The sequence below is a fragment of the Molossus molossus genome, unplaced genomic scaffold, assembly GCF_014108415.1.
Source record: "Molossus molossus isolate mMolMol1 unplaced genomic scaffold, mMolMol1.p scaffold_m16_p_10, whole genome shotgun sequence".
Lineage (NCBI taxonomy): Eukaryota > Metazoa > Chordata > Mammalia > Chiroptera > Molossidae > Molossus > Molossus molossus.
Window position 1 is genome coordinate 59,132,381 of NW_023425345.1, and position 12,477 is coordinate 59,144,857.

Genomic DNA, 12,477 nt, shown 5'->3' on the forward strand with positions numbered 1-12,477 from the left:
ATGTCCATAAGGCTCCCTGAGGTACCTTGAGACAAATGTCCCTCTCAATTTCTATAATAATTTTTATTCATCTAAACATTATTTCCAATTTTGGACTGTTTCTTTAGTGAACTACAACATTTAGCAAACAAGTGATTTTTTCAGTACTAAAGAGTAATATGCACAATTTTTGGGGAAGTACTCCAACTCTGGATAAGGAAATGGAAGAAACGAACAATTTCAGAATTATTCTAAACACAAAGTGAAAAACATAAAAGTTAGGGTAAAATAAAAATGTAAGTATTAGGATAAAACTATCTTTTACAAAACCAACTCATTTTTTCCTACTAATCACTTGCCTCTTTAGAGAAGAATAATGGTTTGAAGTGGTGGTGAAATGTACATATTAAGGTACCTTGAGTTCCATTGAAATTGAACCATCATCTTTCACAACGGACTTTTTTTAGTGATAGGCCTGGATTATATTTATCAACTTCTTACCTCATATGAAAAAGAACAGATTCTATACAGTTTGTTTCTTTCACTGGATGTTGCAGAAAGCTAAATGTGCCGAACTAGATAAACAATGTTAGGCAGAGTTTCTCTATCTATTCTGATAAAACTCCCAATCAGGAAAATGTGACTAAGGTTCAACAGCAATTCAACATTTATTTTACTATCAATACCTGAAAACATGTAGTTTTAAAGAATTAAAGTACAGAGACCAAATAAAGTCATTTTTTAAAATTTTATTATTACTGTTTACCAATGGGGAGATGCAATTTATTTACACCAGCAGCCATAGGGGCAAGGGGAATACACAGCAATCTGTATAGGATAGACTACTTATGCAAAAATAAGAATCTCCAAAACAAAGGACAGGGGTGAGTTTCACTACACTTCCCCAATGATCCCAGCATGCTATAATGCCAGGCAATGGCCCCTGGGCATGCGGTGATAGGAACTAATGTATGGAAGAATAAGCCACAAACCACAGAAAATTTGTAAAGAACCCCTTTCCCCCCATACACACACACACACACAGATACATAATAGAATTACAGGGTGATCAATACATTTCATTGAGGAGGAAAGGATAGGAACTTTGCTGTTAGAGGGAAGATAGGTAGGGAAAGGGAGAGTTCCTAACCACTGTCAACTATATGGTAAAGAGCATTATCTCCACCAAAACAAAAGGAGTTAGTTGGTTCCAGCCCACCTCATACCCATCCAGGGCAGGGGGTTAAAAACAAAAACCAAGAGAGAGAAAGAAAGATGATATGAAGTGCCCTCTTCCTCCTTCTCTAACCAGGAGAAAAGACCAGAAAGAAAATGGTGATGTCACATTCTGCGCTCCCTCTTTGAAGGAAGAGTGGACCATGGCCTTACCCTCAGCCTGTTTCCCAGACATTTTCTGGAAGTAGGCCAGAATCTCACTTAGACCCTCTTTTACCTTTATATTCTGTTAGAAATGTCTGTAAAAAGTCAAGGGCAGATTACCCAAAATGATTTTAGCTCTTGCCAAGGTTTGATTTTTTTTTAAAAGTAATCATAATTCCTGGATTGAAACCAATCTGTAACTAGGCCCCTGCCCTGAGCAGGACAACTCTAGGGAGAGAATGCAGTAATCGACAGTCTTGAGGCCCTATTACTATGGTTTGCTGAATATTCTAGAGCATGTAACCCAAATCAGTCCACACAGTCCAAATAATTCCTTCTGGAATAAGGAGGATACATGCACAGCCAGGGTTAGAGAAAATGGATCAGGACCCACTCCATCCATGTGTTTGTCTCTAGCCTTTACTGTTCTTCTGCTGAGGTCCTAAGAAACAATATTCAAGTGGAAGTGAGAAAATATAACTCCTCATGAAGTAAGACACAGCAGGAAGGCATATTAGCAAGGCAGTCATATAGAAGACTTAGAATCACATTGCCTTTTGTATACAATTAGCGTTTTCTTCCTATCCTAATCCCAACAGAGGGAGCCATAAAATCTTTTGTTTTCCACAAAAACAGGGGGGAAAAAACTTAGAAAAAGCCAAGGAAAAGGAAACTGGACAGGCTTCAAAAGCAGGAGCATCAAGGGATGAACTGAAACTGGTCACTGTGAAAGCAGGGTGGCAGGCAGCACCTGGAGTCATGAGCTGCACCAGATAGGCAGTGGAACAGGGAAAAGGAGGAACATGGGGCCAAGCCAGACTGATGAGGCTGGGCCCCTTACTGGGGCACAGAATGAGGTAAGAAAACATTTCAAATAAAGCAGCACCGTTCCTTGTGGCTCCCACCCCTCTACACTTCAACACTCAATCAGGGAATAAAGTGGAGGGTAGTTTTGATATGTAGCTCACACTTTCCATCCTCCCCTATCCCATTCCCTGAAGCCAGGGGATTTCTGGGAGCCCTTCTGTGACTTTCAACAACAAACAACAGCTCCTGTAATCAGGGTCCAAAGAGAACCAAGTGAAAAGGGCTGCCCTTTGTGAGGGGCAGAGAAGGTGGTGAAAGTCTATGTACCACAGCACAGCTCTGTAACTGAACAACCCAAAGAACAGGAGCATTCAATAGGATACTGCACAGGCTGATGGGAGAAAACCCAGTGCTGCTCTCTGGCTCCTAACACTAACCCATTCACATTATTGAGGGCTGCTGGAAGAGGTCCGCTCTGGGCTCAGCATCAAACCACAGCCTCCTGCACAGCCATGATGCTCCTCTCTATAGCTCAGACCTGCCACTAGGGTAGAAGGCAGGTAGTGACCTAGCATAATGACCAAGTCAGACGCATGGACTGGCTATGTAACTACAACTCAGAGTAGGAAAATGACAGCCCCACCAAACTGTTGTCCAAAGAATAATATATCCAGGTATGAATCTTGCAGTTTGAGAGATCGTGCATAGTTGCAGAGGCCCCTGCTGCCTCCCCAAGGGACCATAACCAAATCCTCAACTGCCTGGATAACCAAGTTGTCCATTTGCTAAGCCTATGCCACCAGATTGAGTGCCAGAAAGAGGACTCTGTTTAGCAAAAGGCTAGCCCTTGTCCCCAAGTCCGCTGAAGTCACTGTAAATGCTGGACTTCTGGAAAACTGGTGGCTTTGACCTTTTCTTCTTGTTGGAGCCAAGACCACAGAGCTTCCCCTACCAGATTCAGGTGGAAATTCTTTTTCTTGGTTTTCCCAAACTGGAACTGTTAATATCCAGATCTCATACCTGACTTTCATTTTGTCTTGGAGAAGCCCAAATCAGATGCTCAGAGATCACAGGAGCAGTCCCACTGAGGCCCAAAGATAAAGGCCTAACCATCAGTTATGTCCAAAGTGTCAGTTATCCAGGAAGCCCTTGACATCAGGCAGACTGAAAGGATGAGAAACCAAAGGATCTTATAAGCTGGGCACACAGCTGCTCACCTGTGCACCAGGGGCAGGCAGCACAGGGATCTTGTGTACTTCCTGGTGTGTTTAGAGATCAAACTGCATTGCCTGGCGCACAAGATGCACAGCTCCTCCTGCCCAGGGTTTCAAAGCTGATCCCAGGTTAATATATTTAGAAAAGAATCCACATTTTTAAATTCTCCACTTTGGGTTTTTAAAGACTAGAATCTTCAGTGGGAATTGGGACTTTTGTCTGATTTTATCTTATTTTTTTTCTACTTAGCTACCTAACTTCTCCAGACCACAGGACCGGTCTATGTTATCGTCCTGGTCACACTCAGGCTCTCTCTCATGTTGCAGCTACTGGAATTCCGGAGGTGAGCGTTGCAGCTGCTGATCAGGCCCGTTCCCAGACTCTCCAGGAAGGGAGCAAAGCGGCAGGCGGCACGCTCCTTTATCTTCCACCGGCTGAATGCCGAAATCCTTCACACTACCAGTGTCCGCGAACTCCAGGTAGAAGTAGCCACACTTGACTGCCCGGTGCACCTCAAAGCAGAAGCCCAAACAAGAATCCTCTATCAGGTCTACGTATATTTCCTGAGCGATGGCCTCTAGCTTGTTAGTATCCAGGTTGGCCAACGAAATTTCCTCCATTTTAATCTGTAAACGACCGTGGAGAGGGCGCTCGGATTACTCACAGCAGCGCGGGCAGCAGCAGCACGTCGGGCTCCGCGGGCCGCGCCTAGGCCTACAGGCCTCCCCGGGCGGATCTGCGGGCGGCGGGCGGCGGGGGTCCGCGGCGGCGGACAGGGCACCGGCAGTCGGCGGCGACTGCTCCGGAACGCCTGGTAATTCGTTTCTTTGGACGTTTCCCGCGATCTGGGGTTTTGGGCTCCGACCGACCCCAGACTCACCGCCAAACAGTCTCCGCGCTTCACCCAGCAGCTCGGGCCTCTTCCGCTCCCTGCTCCGTGTTTAGCCCCGCCTCCCCACTTCCGCTCCCAATGCGCCTGCGCCCTGGCTCCGTGCCGACTCGTGGGGCTTACTGCGCAGCTGCCTTGGAAGCTGTGGAGTTTCCGAAGACAGTGGGACAAACGGAAATGTATACATTATCGCTAATCATGAAGAGATTGCAGGGATGCTGTTTTATGTTATTTATTTGTGGACTTAAACAGTCGCTAATGAATTCAGCACACATGTTTAATTGATTTTCTTATGAAAAAGGAAAAAAAATTGTGTGCATATTTGTGGTGTGATCCGAAATACAGTTTTACCAACAGTTCTCTAATACGTTTGAAATTTTAACTTATATAATTAACTCTTAATCATTTATGGTACTGCGCAGTTGTCATTTAAGTCCACTAGATGGTGCATGAAAACAAAGTACAGTATAGTTTATCTTTCATTCTTTTATTTTATTTTTTTAATGAAAACAAGGCACTGAAGACATATATTGATCACATGAATCTAAGGCACTTAGTTATAAGACCATTAAGTCGGTGCGACTATAAATAGGTCATCATATACATGTCTAAAGTAATTCAAAGAAAAAATTGTATGTATATTCTCTATTAAAGAGAGAGGAAACCTGAACTACATTAACTATTCTGTGAGATAAAAGAAGAGCTTCCTAAAATTGTGCATCACGAATTGTAAGAACTAGAGCCACTCTACCAGGGTTTAAATTCAAGTGCCAACATTTAACAGTTATTTTTTCTTCATCTGACTAAAGCTAATCTCTATTTCATGGTTAAGATTAGATAACATTTAAAAGAAAGTCCTCTATGACAGTCCTTAAATGTAAGGAAGCATTCAATAAATGGCAGCTATTTCAATCATATTAGTTTGGACTTGAATATATTATAAGAAAATCACAGTATTATTTTATTTTGAGCTAGGTGTTTTTTTTGTTTGTTTGTTTTTTGGTTTTGGTCTCTTATCACCACCACTATGAAATAGAACATCCTCTTGTATCTTTAATTTATCAAAAAAACAGCTCTAACCAAAGAAAGAAAAAAATTTAGAAGTATGTATTTGTATCTCTCTGATTCTATCATTTCCTTTCAGAATAAAGGAAAGGATAGACATGGATCTTTCCAGATCAATACAAATAAAATTTTTCTAACATGTATGTTCATCAGAACACTCTTAAATAATTTTAGAATTTACTCTTTTAAAAAAAATGTTTACAGTTTTATATTAGTTGTAGGTGTATACACCCCAGTGATTAGACATTATATAACATACTAAGTGATCATCCCAGTAAATCCCGATAGTCATGGGGATGTCAAATACAGCATAGGGAATATTCTAATAACTGTGGATGGGTCAGATAGGCACAAGATTTATCAGGATGAACACTTAGTAAGTTAGAATTCATTCTTAATATCTCTATATTTTTGTGAGTAGAAAGTTGAGTACAAATTAAATTGATTTGATTTATGAGGAATTAGCTAGTACTTACATCCATCCAAATTTTCTGATGTGTGTATTTTAATGTCTTAAAAAACACAAATTGGCAGATATGGAGGATTTTGAAAGCCTAGGCTAGTAGAGACTCATGCATAATAAGCAGTTTTTTTTATCTAAGGCAGAATTTTTTTATTGCAGCCTTTGTATAATCTATATGTTCTCCCTTATATCTGCATATAGTCATATAAACCATAAATATATGATTAAGTACACAAGTTCTTTTTTGTTGTTAATTCTCACATGAGGATATTTTTTCCATTTATTGATTTTTAAAGAGAGTGAAAGGGGGGGGAATGAGAGGGAGAGAAAAATATCAAACAAGCCAGGATGGAACCTGCAACTCAAGTATGTGCCCTTGACTGGGAATCAAACCTTAGACTCTTTGTTGTGCAGGCCAGTGCTCTAACCACTGAGCACACGGGTCAGGGAAAGTACACAAGTTCTTGATTTAAACTGCCTCCTATCAGTTATTATCTTTTTGACCATGCCCTATCTACTTAACTTCTATAAATCTCAGTTTTCTCATTTTAAACTGTCAATAACAGTTTTCATCACATAGGTTTTGTTGTTGTTGTTGTTGTTGTTGTTTTGAGATTTCATCATGACAATGAATATAAAAGTCTTCACAAAGTGTCTGACAAATAGTATGGTAAATCTATAATTGTGATATGTCTAGTTAACTAAAAAATTACAGATGCATATACTTACCTGGCAGGGGAGATACCATGATCACAAAGGTGGTTTTCCCAGGGCGAGGCTTATCCATTGCACTCTGGATGTACTGACCCCTGCAATTTCCCCTAGTTATTGTGGGAAACTAGACTGCCTAATTTGTGCTAGTGGGAGACTGCATTTGTGCTCTCTCCTGGGTGTGTGTGTGTGTGTGGGGGGGGTTATACAGATGTAAATACAATAGTTTCCACTCACTCTTAACCTTAGTGTGTATGAGAATCACGCAGAGATCTTATAAAATGTAAACTGAGATTCAATAGGTGGAGTAATAGGGCTTGGGTTTCTGCATTTCTAACATACTTGGATGCTGCTGGTTTATGGATCACACTTTCAGTAGCAAAGAATTAAAAAGGATAGTAGTAGGCAACTGTTCTTCATAATGATTGACTCCCATATGTTTATTTTGGCCAAATTATCATGGGAATCTTTGCATAATTGATTTTGACAGAAGAGGAGATTGTTTTTCTGCCCCTTAAATCTTCCTTGTATTCTGAGAGTTGAAACCCAAATCCTCAATTTATTTAATAAAGATAAGTCTTCAGTAAAATTGACTAAAAATGTATCTGAGTAGACCATCATATTAATCAAAATTTGGATAATCAGGACCATGACTAGGTTTAGATTTTTCAACAGTGCTTTATTATATTCACTCTTAGAAAGGGAACACTATCATGACATCAAGAAGGTTCACTGATGCCCATTGTCACTGCTCCTCTGCTTGTATCATTCAACAAGATTGCTTTACTTCTTACTGAAATGTACGGAAACTCTTCATGAAAAATCAATGACATGTCACAAAAAGAAGTTAGAAGGAACTCCTTAGTTTTTTTGTTTTTTTTTTGCAATTAATAGATCAAAGGTTTTTAACCCTTTGGTTAAAATAAAATTTTAAAAAGTAGAAACTCTCCATTATCTCATTCATTTTCTCAATACAAGGAGAGTAACAGGGATTAGTTTTTCATAAATAGGTGATCTTCAAAGAATATGTACATCGTATAGGTGTAAAATACTTAGTGCACAAATCAAGGTAAGTAAAATGAGTTATTGTGAAATTTTAATTGTCTTAATTATTCTCATTTCATTCAATAATTGTAATACATGCACTGGCAGCATTTTCTCTTTTAAAGATCAACATATTTTAAATCGCTATTTAAAATTTTTTATTAAAGACTGAAATTTCATAAAACAAGTATATTTAGCCCTGGTTGGTTTGGCTCAGTGGTTAGAGCATCGGCCGCGGACCAGAGAGACCCAGATTCGGTTCCCAGGTTGCAGTTTGTCCCCAGCCCTGGTTAGTGTTGTGTGCGTGGCAACCACTCGATGTGTCTCTATCAGGTTGATGTTTCTCTCTTTCTTCCCCCTTCTCTCCCTTCCTCTGAAGATAAATGCAAAAATATCCTCAGGTGAGGATAAAAATAAATAAATAAAATGAAATAAAATATTTAAAAAAACAAGTATATTTAAGAGTCACACATTTTCTTTGTGTGTTTATTTATTTATTTATTTTTTATCCTCACCCGAGGACATTTTTCCATTGACGTGAAAGGGACACATCGAGTGGCTGCCACCCGCACAACCAACCAGGGCCGGGGAAAAACTGCAACCGAGGTACATGCCCTTAGCGGGAACCGAACCCGGGTCTCTCAGGACCGCAGGCCGACGCTCTAACCGCTGAGCCAAACCGGCCAGGGATCTTTGTGTGTTTACATAAAATAGAAAAGTGAGGTGGCAGACGACATCAGGGATAGACCTGGGAGCCAGAAGATCTGAGTTGCTATCCTGTTTCTACCCTTAACTTATACAGTGATCTCGGGCAAGAAGGTGAATTCATGTTTGTAAAAAACAGACAGCTGGAGTCACATTTTCTTAATGTCTCTTAAAACTTTGAACTGAGTAATCTAAGGAGTTAGGTTTCAAGTTAAGGGTCAAGTAAATTCTTATGTGTTGGCCCACAAAGTTCAAACTGGGCATCTATGGGTTTTCTTACCACCAACTGATAGGCTCAACTGCCTAGGGAATCTTGAAGCACCTCCGCAACTTAGGGTTAAGAGCATTATTCAGCCACTGAAAAGCAGCTGTGTGTTGTAATGATCTTGCCTAACATCTGAAGATGTCTCTTGCAGTGAGGCAGGATAGTAGGAAGCTAAGAAAATTCCTTGGCAAGTGGAATGGGGATACTGAGACAGATAGCTGAACAAACTGGTCAAGCAATTTATAGCCAGATAATAAATTGGGCCCTGGCCAGTTTGGCTCAGCGGTTAGAGCGTTGGCCTGCGGTACAGAGAGACCCGGGTTCGGTTCCCGCTAAGGGCACGTACTTTGGTTGCAGTTTGTCCCCGGCCCTGGTTGGTCGTGCGGGTGGCAGCCACTCAATGTGTCCCTTCACGTCGATGTTTCTCTCTCTCTATCCCTTCCTCTCTCTCCCTCCCACTCTATCTGTACAAAAAATGGAAAAATATCCACGGGTGAGGATAAAAAAAGTAAATTAATTAAAAATAAATAAATAAATTGGAAGGTCTGATCTTCCCTAACCAAGGACACTCAGGAGTAAATGATTTACACATTGTAGACAGTGCTGGGGCAGACCCGCCTCTGTACTGGTCCCTCCTCAGTGACATTCTTAGAAGGTGAAAATGACCAAAGAATGTCCCTGACCCTCCCCCCCACGCACACACATTTTGATGAATCAGTATACTGAAGGACACACCTGGAAAGTCGATGAACAGTCTTACTGAGATTCTCCCCCTGAGACTTCCCCTAAAATTCCTACTTTTAGAAAATAGATAAAAATCTTCAGATGAAGGAGCCAGCACACGCCCCTTGGAGCACACCCACACCACTCCATTTCTTGGGCACGTGCTTTTGCTCTCTTGCTTCTAAACTCTAAAGATCCTCAGGAGACTAGCAATGAGGGGAGCAGTGAGAAGTGGCAGCTTCTCCTGGGCTTACCCCCTGAACCTGTCTCCAAGGCTTCCTTTTCTCTGACTTTTTAGTGAGCTAGGAGATCACTTCTGTCACTAAATTTTACTTCTTAGTGAGTCCACACAGCCCTGCGTGGCTCAGTTCTTTCCTGTAATGTTTCTAGAGAGCCAAAGCAGATCTGCCTAGGGTTTCTCCTGTTGCTTTTTCGATCCTAAACCCTTCCTTTGTTTCACTGTCCCTGGTTTTAATAAACATACTTTCCAAAATCACCTGGACTCATTTTGTGAAATCTTTCCCGAATTAAGTCAAGAACACACAGTACAGGCCTGCCTGAGGCTGACCTGCTTCAAGCCCGGTCCTTTCTGGTGATAGTAGAGGGTCATTTATACTTGAAATTTAAATTTATATAGCAATTTTGACTAATATGAAATTGACTTTGACTTATAAAATATTCATTAAACCTTTACTTATTTTTGTTTACTTACTCTGGTATTATAAGTGAATAGTAAATCAGAGAGGAAGGGGACATTTTTGCCATATTAATTTATCTTATAAACAGTGCTTTCATTGGACCCTGATCTATGTCAGAAATAAGCTATGGAGTTATGCCTTTTTGTCAATGATTTGTTAAAAGAAATATTTATGTGTCCTAACAACAATAAACACTCACATGTCCTCCCAGACACGGCCAGCTTACAGTTTCAAATTCATCCTCTACTGAAATCCACTTTTCAAGATTTGCATTTAAAAACTGATTATCATACCTTGCATGAGATTTTGAGATGCCACAGTTTGATATTAGATAAGGGTGTCATGCTAAAATTGCTATGTCTAGAATAAATTTACGATTTTAATCTGCCCTGCTAACCTGTGAAATCAAGGTGACTTAGTGAATTTTGGTATTTATGGCAACTCTGGCTTATGATCTACTAAAGAGAAAGACACTGTAATCCTGAACTAACTATAGTAAGTATGGTAGTATATCCATCTAAAATAATAATTTTAGTATTTTGCATAATATGGTGTTTTTTAAAAAGTTGATCTTTTGATATATCAATTGCTCAGAACCACTTTGATCTATGAAAAAGATTCAGAGTCTCTCTGGAAATATTTTCACATATTTGTGTATATAGACATGTTCATAAAAATATTTTTAAAGTGTTTATGACACTGCCTTTGAAGGTTGTAGGATATTTTTTGAATAAAAAGAGAATAATTATTGTTGGCCTCTCCTTATGGGAGACACTCTACATTAGCTGTTCTCATCCTGTGGGACGCGACCTCTTTGGGGGTCGAACGGCCCTTTCACAGGGGTCGTCTAAGACATAACAGTAGCAAAATTACAGTTATGAAGTAGCAATGAAAATAATTTTATGGTTGGGGATCAGCATATCATGAGGAATTGTATTAAAGGGTCACTGCATTAGGAAGGTTGAGAACCGCTACTCTACATGGTAGTGCAGAAAAGAATACCTTCTATGTAGATATAGGCATGGGCCCAGAAAAGTGTGAAGTAGACACTGAAAATAATTTATGATTAGGCAATATGGATGTGGCAACAATTAACAGAGACTTTTAACACACTTATTTTAAAGGAATTTCAAACTTATAGAAGAATTGCAAGAATATTACAAATAACTTCTATATACATATACTTCACCCAAAGTTACTCATTAACTTTTTGCCACTTTTATTTTATATCTTCCTTCCATGATTTCCTTATCACAAACTAATCAGAACTATTGCTTCTCCTAACCTATTTGACAGTAAATTGCAAACATCATGACTTTTATTACCTCTAAATATTTCAGTTTAATTGTGCTAAAAAAACAACAACAAGGTATTCTCATATCACAAAGATACAATGATTGAATTTAGAATTTTGACTAGTTTAAGAATTATCTAATACTATTGTCTAATATACAATCCAAATTCAAATATTGCCAATAGTCCTATCAATTTTCTTTATAACATTTATTTCCAGGATCCAATCAGGATCACATATTACATTTATTTGTCTCTATTTAGTCTCCTATAATATGGAACAGGACTATAGCAGATAATTTTGAAATAAAACAAGGATGTACACAAGTTCAAAGACATTCAATTTCAGTTTAATATGGGCAGAATAAGAATATTTTGAAAGACATGCAATTTTCCCAATTAAAGCCTTAATTGTAGTAAAAATTTATCTTAGCAGATCAGGACACTGAAACAATGTATCTTGATAATAAAGATGATTCTGAAGAAAGTTCATTTACCAGAGTATGTTTACAATGCTGGTAAGTCAGTTTCTTTTAGACATAACATGGTTTCCGGAACTTCTGTTACATCAGCTTTTAAGCATATTTAATGAAAATAACATAAGTTTTGCCAAGCACCATTCTTTGCAAGAATATAATTCTCAAGATTGTTAGAACATGTCATAGTAAACCAATGACAAGGGACATCTGAACATAGGACTCACTGGGTAAAGTTCATGGCATTTCCTACTTAACCAGACTAATAGAGAAAGGCAGAAAATAAAATAGCACGTTTATTTATGATAAAGAAACTAGGACCAAAGATGTTAAATATAGACTTAGGACTAGCTATCAGGACTTATGACTCCGAATTGTCTTTCTGTTACATAATAGTGTCTCCAATATTTACTTTTTTATTGCAAAATTCTCAGCAATAATTACTTCCTAGAATGCATTTTGTAAAGATACCTTAGAATCAGCAATAATATGTACTACATCAAAATTTTACTGCCAATGTAGCATGTACCATTGGTAGAAGACATAAAATATGGTTTAAGCACTTTGCTTATCTACAAGGCGCTAAAACTCATAAAATGATACTTTGCACAATATGCTCTTTCATTTTTATATGCTAGAGCTTCCAAAGGAGCAATTTTCAGATTAAGAAACCATGCATTCCACACAAAGATCATAAACTTAACTTAGAAATGTATTTTGAGAGAGTTTTAAGAATCAGATCTTCACACAAAAGTTCTTACTGC

The 12,477-nt window shown here is 39.0% G+C and overlaps 1 protein-coding gene and 1 non-coding gene across 2 annotated transcripts; one reads left to right on the plus strand and one right to left on the minus strand.

Annotated features, from left to right (window-relative positions):
* Positions 1-739: 739 nt before the first annotated feature.
* On the minus strand, positions 740-4,300 carry ATXN7L3B (ataxin 7 like 3B). The gene has a single exon (XM_036252835.1). It carries the CDS (start codon positions 3,999-4,001, stop codon positions 3,708-3,710), a length of 294 nt encoding a protein of 97 aa, XP_036108728.1. The 5' UTR covers positions 4,002-4,300; the 3' UTR covers positions 740-3,707.
* A 2,219-nt stretch (positions 4,301-6,519) lies between these two features.
* LOC118624808 lies at positions 6,520-6,687 on the plus strand. The gene has a single exon (XR_004958477.1). It is a non-coding gene; the product is annotated as a U1 spliceosomal RNA (small nuclear RNA).
* Positions 6,688-12,477: the final 5,790 nt, after the last annotated feature.

Excerpts from the sequence above, each read along its gene's own strand:
- ATXN7L3B (XM_036252835.1), bottom strand. The coding sequence starts at position 4,001 with ATGGAGGAAATTTCGTTGGCCAACCTGGATACTAACAAGCTAGAGGCC.